Source organism: Protomyctophum bolini (genome assembly GCF_963924005.1).
Source record: "Protomyctophum bolini genome assembly, chromosome: 5".
Classification (NCBI taxonomy): Eukaryota; Metazoa; Chordata; class Actinopteri; order Myctophiformes; family Myctophidae; genus Protomyctophum; species Protomyctophum bolini.
Window position 1 is genome coordinate 10,750,459 of NC_137866.1, and position 7,130 is coordinate 10,757,588.

The window sequence follows — 7,130 nt, forward strand, 5'->3', positions numbered from 1 at the left end:
TACAAACAAACATTGAAAACGCACACAATTCAGTCTCCCAACAAATGTTTATTGCATTGTTTTATTTATAATTATTTTGACATTTCCCACAAGAGAACGCTTTTCCTTACAAATGTTCATTTCAACAACACAACAAAACCAAAAGACAGACAAGCACAAAAATAAGAAAAGAGATCAGTAATAAATTAAGAATTGGCTTGCAATGATCATATGGATATGGCCCTTCCAAGAAACAAACAATTAAAGATCCATGCTGCAAACCAAGAAGAAGAAGAAATAAGAACACTGTTTTCTTATTTCTTCTTCTTGGTTTGCAGCATGGATAGAAAATACCCACCTATTATAAACAAGTGTAATGCTTTATGGTGTCGTCCACTCACTGTTAACAGTTTTTGTATTGAGTTGTACTTGAAATGTACTGTAATTCTGCAAACTGTTAATAAATCAATCATTCAGCTAGTCATAAAAAATGATTTCACTTTCACCTCCTTTATAGTGGAAATGTTTGGGAACGAAAGAAAAATAGAAAACAAAAAAATAAATCGTGAAAATATGGGTTTTCTGTCCTACATTTCAGATATGATTTATTACTTTACATTTGACATTTAAACAGTCCTTTGAAAGTCCAGTCAGAGATAACTTGGTTGTTTGCTTTGCAATTTGTCTCTGTATGACACAAAATAAACATTAACAAAGGATGGCTGTAGTGAGAGGCTGCAAGGGTTGAAGGGAGCTGTCACTGCTCAGATGTGTGTGTGCATCGCAGGTTGTCCCTCACACGAACAAACTCTGGGATCTTCTTCTGATCCTCTCGTCGCCTGATTTCCTCCTGTTCATACTGACAACAACAATTTAGTCAGCATATCACTCATTGGTATTATCATCAACAATATTATTGTTTGATGATTGGATATAAAAATCTATTATTGAAATCTGTCTGTCCTCAGCCAGCTAGCTAGCTACTTGTGCACCCCTATATCCTTAAAATGTTTTGTTATAATGACTTTACAATGTGTGTCTCTACTGTCTCAACTGTTTAAATGTTAAATGCATTTTGTCCCCACTATAGTGTGCAGTATCCTAACCTCTTGCAACTTCTGCTGCCTTTTGCGGAGCTCTCTCTCCAGATCTGACGGCCGCCGTTGGGCCATCTCTGCCTCCCTGTGCAGATCCAACCTCCGTTGCTCCAGTACTCGCTTCAGTTCGGGTTTCTGCTCCAGGAGAAGGCCTCTGTAGAGCCAATCAATCAATGATATACACAACACACGCATGCGCGCACGCACGCACACACACACACACACACACACACACACACACACACACACACACACACACACACACACACACACACACACACACACACACACACACACACACACACACATAGAAATAGAAAAGTTCAGTCAGAAAAGTTCAGTCACCCACTCTGCATTGTATTGCAGGTCAACTGTATTGTCATCATGTGATGGAACAAGAGAGCCATTCAAATCAAGAGGGTTCCAGTACCGTTTGTGGTTGAGTAGGAGCTCTCTGTGCAGCTCATGGTGACTGGGGGTCTCCATGGTGGAGCTATTCAATTTCCTGTGCTGAATGGCTTCCTCAGCAGCTCCGTCCGCTGAGGACTGGCAGGACAGAGGTGCAAGACCAACACAGTTCTCTGGAGGACATAAAAGAACTATCACTGCAGTCAACATTCCCTTTGGAATCCTATAGTACTGTCTATTTCTGAGACCCAAAAGAGGCAACTAGCTATTTAATGTGTGGTCCATCCCTGTGGAATGTATAGAATGCATGTGCTAAATAATAAAAACTCAATTTAAAATATTGCTCAAATTAACATTTGGAAGTACCAAGTTTTTTGTTTTTTTATTACATTCCATAGGGCTGGACCATACATGGACAAATTACATCGTCAACTCGCGACTTTAGTTATAGAGTGCAATTTATAATGTATTTAATCATATAAGGCTTATTAGCCAGGAATCCTTTTAAATGAACAAGATGTTGGTGTGCACCACATTATCAGCCTCAGCACTGTTCATTCATCTAATTAAAAAACGTAAGTGTAAATTAAACTAGCTTTAATAATCCAATCCATAATAATATCCATTGTGAAGTACAACTGGCAGAAAAAGACTCGCTCTCATAAACTATTAATAAAGACTCCTTTAGACAGAGACAGAGACTAAGACATTTAATTTTAACATGCTTATAAAGTGCTGTGTGCAAAGTGAGGGGTGCAAATGTCCAAAATGTAGCAAACGTTTCAGTCCAAGGACCTTCGTCAGTGCTATTTGAGTGGATCACAGACAGTTGCTGTTGTTTTTAATAGTCTCGTGTGGCCAGACTGTTGCCTCTCGCAATTTTCAAATGCTTATAGAATTTGGAGATTGTGGAATAGTTGTCTGTTGAGGATCAAAGGTCATCAAGGCCACTACTCAAGGACATCACCATGGCAATGGTGGGGCGTGGACATAACAGTGTGAAGTACAACACTGCATATAATAATAAATGTGTTATTTTATTAACTTATAATACTATACCATATAAGAAGGTACATTTGCAGAATAATTTGTAAGAAGCACTTATTTTCCAGTTTATATATCATTTTCGATCATAGGTCTTTAAATATTAATCACACATCATGATACCTTTTCGTTGGTGTACAAATCCTTGCCCCCAAAAAATTCCATTCTGTTTAAAAGTGGAAAGAAGAAACAACTGTAAACTTTACTAAAAGTTTTAGTACTCTACTACTGCTAACATAATACAAAACATGGTTGACCTGGAGACTGAAACAAAGCTTAAATACAAAGAATCGCCACAGGCAAATATTTACTGATAGTGATAAGACAATATTCATCATAAATCTAGTGTGTCATTTAGAATATTTACAATTATGGTCATAATAAGTTCTTTGCATTTTCAGGTGAAGATTGGCCTATTATAATAGATAGTCTTGATAGATACATATACCGCCACACCCACGTGAAACCAGATAACCAAACTCTCCTTTACAAGAAATGAATAGGATCCTATGAAGCAGTGAACAGATGGAAGATGCTGACTGCTCTCTGACCAAAGTCAATACCAAATTGCCTGTGAGCTTCAGGGTATGAACTATGAATGGAAACAATTCTTCCCAGCTACTGATTGTGATTGTTACAGCTCACCAGCGTGTTGGAGAGTTTTTATACAGTACTGACGTGAAACACTAAACCATTAAAATGTTACTCATTTGTGGATGAAGAATTTGGGGAAAAAGTGCATACTGTATCCCATCAAAACTAAAGAAAAACAACTAAAGATAGTTTGTATATACAAACTCTCGACAATGAGCCTTGCGCCGCACTCTCTGACCTGTCACAGGTCCAGTTTACTTTCTCTTACAGCTGAGAACTGACCAGTCCTCATAATGCAGTACAAGTTGGTAATATTCCAGCTCCATATATGACATGATATATCATGCTGAACTGTCAATTACAATTAGTGAGCCTTCTGTGTAGGATTGGGTAGTATATCGATATAATATCAATATCGTTATATTAAACTAGAAATGGTCCTAGTTTTAATCAATTTATTTACCATCAAAAATGTATTAGAAATAATAGCTGAATACACACACACACACACACACACACACACACACACACACACACACACACACACACATTCATATTTTTATTATATTATCATATTATGCCAGCCCATGCTCGTCAGGTTGAATAATGTCAAAGCACCCCACATTCCTCAGACCCCACATCAGATGTCATCTTGAAGATTATCTAAGAGTATCATGGGGAAATTAAAATCTCACACTGTCCAGTTTTAAGGTGTTTTCAGGCGTAAATTTTGAAAAAACTAAACTGTATAACTGGATTGTCCACCAGCCAAATAAGGTCTCGGAATGTACTGACTACCAAACTGTCAGCTGCTGGGAATTAGATTTAGTCATCTTGATCGTCCTAATCTACCAGATTATAATGGTTCACACTGCACTATAAGAAGGTGGTACCCATTTTACATGTCCTTAAAGTTTGTGTAATTCACTGCTCCATTATTATCTACATGCAGAAATCACTTCCAACTCTGACAGATGAGATACCATCAGATCAGACTGTGACCGCTCAGTCACCCATGAATAAATGTATTAGAATTTAGAACAGCCTGCGAGAACTCACTTTCTTCGCGTCTGACCCCTCCATGGCGGGGTGGCCGCCAAACCCCAGGCAACAGTTTCAATCCAGATACAATGATCTCCTGCTTTTAGTTATTTGTCCATAGCACCTCCTCACATAATACAGTTGTCTGGTTGTTTCGTGCATGCAAATCCAACAGTGCTGTTGATGTGGGAGCCTAGACTTAATGAGACACCTAGCAGTACGTAGTAAACATACACTGACATCCCATTACGCCATTCAAGATTAACTCAGAGCCTCCCCAAGGCAGAGGATACAAGATTAGCTAATTGCCATCGACATCAGCTAGTGTGGCTCTATCTCTCTCAACCAGAGTTGTTGTCTACTCTTTGACTTTAAAGCCATTTAACAGTGTCTGGTAATCCAACAACAAAACAGAATCAGCTTTATCAGGTTTACTGTAGTAAAAAAAAGTTCAGACGGGCTTTGGATAATTTATTATTAATAATTTATAAATTATATTTATTATTATTATAAATTACAGGCCTACCGGTATTACATTTTGTTTTACTAGTTATTGTTTCATTTTGTTATATGCTATTTATTATTATTCTAATATGTGTACAGTCTGCAGATTCACTCTATGTTCACATTATGGTAAAAAAAAGCAATAGTTTCCTGAGGGGTCAATTCAGTGGAGGATAAGCTGTGATTTGCGATACTATTTACATGGACAAAACAAAGATTACCACTCCCTTTATTCTTATTGTGCTGTCTCGTCTCAGTCGTCTGTCCTTTATTCTTATATTACTGTCTCGTCTGTCTGGGACAGTGTGTCCAGCAAAGGGTTCTGTCTGGTCATCCCAGAGAGCGTCATTTCACCTTATGGCCACATGAGGGCAACAAACGTTATCCCCGACCCCAATTTCCCATGATTCCCTGCGTTAAACAAAAACCGGATGTGTTCAAGTGTTTAAAAGGACCCGGTTGTTTTCAAATTTCATGCTCTTATTTGGAATGAATGTGGCGTGGCGTGTGTTGGATGCTAGGTTGTATGAATTAATTTAAGTGAGTGTTTGTTCGTGTATGGTTGTATGTTTCGTCTGCCTGCTTGTTTGTTGTTTAAAAAAAATCTACACAGTGATCTTATTTGATCTGATCGGAGTTGGGCCTTGCTCTGATCCAGAAATGATAGAAACCGACATGCTAGCCTCCGTGGCGATGATGCATCTCCATTAACATCAGGGCCTCCACAATGGACATTGTGGGAAGAGAAGTGATGAGTTGATCAGATATACTAGCTCTAAGTGAACTCGGGCTAGTCTTGAACTTCACGATGGGCAATGAGTATAGAGGCGATTCTGATCTCACCATAATTTCGAAGTTGTGCTTCCATTAATAGCTCCCGGACCACTTGAACCATATTTTTCAGAAGCTCAAAGCCATTGCGTGCTGTCTTTTACATTGTATGCTCCACATTGTTGTAGGACCACATTGTAGTTTACAGATGGACATGCCTGAAACGCTGTTGGGTATTAGCTCATTTTCCTTTCGCAGATAAGTAAGCCTTGGCCGAGCCGAGGCTAGTATTAGCTTGGACTTGGACTTTCTCCAGTTTAAGGCATGTGATTAGGTTGGCGCAGAGTGGTGGACACTGTTGTTGAGTAAACTGGCGATAACTCTGTAAAAAAATCCAAATGGGTGAAGCAAATCACCGATACTCATCATCACCGAAACTCGATCCTTCGGGCGTCGGTGCGTCACCACCCAAAAAAATCCACTTTTCTGCTTTTGTGAGGTTACTTTCTACTTTCATGGTGGCGGTTAGGTTAGCATTGTTAACCAGCATTAGCTGCCACCTGCTGGAGTGAGATGAAACTGCAAACTATCCACCCTAAGTGAGACTGTCCTTGGTGTATTATTGATTATTATTAACAGTTCATTTCAAGCACAACAAAAACGGAGTGGATGACACCATAAAGCATTACACTTGTTTAGAAGAGCGTCCACAGTTTTCACAATTCCTAACATTTAGAGACTTATACACTTCTATATAGCCAATAACAGAATCATCATAAATGAGGTAAAAAGGGGGGAAAAAGGGTTGGGTTGGGGATTCAGATTTTCTGTTTCCTGCTGTTTTGAATTGCAGCCGTCCGTAGGTGCCCTTTGAGAGCGGTTTTGAATAAAGCCCACAATGTTCAAGATTGTCCTGGCTGTGTCTAATACAAGTATTTTATATTTTGTTCGTCCCCATTTGCCTTTTCTACCAGTTCATGTTTTGCTGCTGCCCTTTTATTTCTCGCACCCACACACACACCCCTCACCTGTCCCTTTTTTGCACTCTAATAAATGTAGCCCTGAAACATGACTCTCGTATGATAATCATCATGGCAGTCATGTTTCAGGGCTATAATAAATGATGCTTGAACTGTTCCTAATCCTAACTGATCTGCTGTATGATACTGTGAAGTTCTTTACAAAGTTGGTTGGCAGCTACTGAAAAAATGGTGTTGGTGTGGTGTATAACAATACACCTCATCTGACCTGGATGGGAGACTCCCGTCCAGGTTTTCCTGAAGGAAACCAAGCCAAAATAAGTTACTTTTACGTACCTGTACACAAGGCACACATTGGACCTTTCACATTTCCTCCCCTTATTCTTTTAGGACACTGATTAAAATGTAGACATATTGGTTCTTTCAATTCAAAGGAGCTATATTACACGTGTATATGTGTCTTTACTTTTTGATGAATTGAAAATGGAGGACCCTGATATAAATGGCAGTATTGGACTTTCAAATATTGATCGCTATCATTTCATGATTGTATGTGCCTGGAAGGCCTGTCTTGATCTAATCAGCCTTTGATCAAGCTGTATGTAAAGACCATGTCACACCTATTGTTTGTTAGGTGACCCTGCTGGGCCTGGCTTAGCTATGTCTAGGGAGTTCCTGTCTCAGCGGGGCAGCGAAAGACAAAGCGTCTGTG

The 7,130-nt window shown here is 39.2% G+C and overlaps 1 protein-coding gene across 1 annotated transcript; it reads right to left on the minus strand.

The window, feature by feature from the left end:
• Nucleotides 1-736: 736 nt before the first annotated feature.
• Nucleotides 737-5,016, minus strand: LOC308316333 (protein FAM107B; the record flags this gene model as incomplete). Its single annotated transcript, XM_080764889.1, has 4 exons — nucleotides 737-838; nucleotides 1,086-1,230; nucleotides 1,507-1,622; nucleotides 4,951-5,016. The coding sequence occupies 4 exons, from the start codon at nucleotides 5,014-5,016 to the stop codon at nucleotides 737-739; spliced, it is 429 nt and encodes a 142-aa protein (XP_080621015.1).
• Between the last annotated feature and the right edge of the window lie 2,114 nt (nucleotides 5,017-7,130).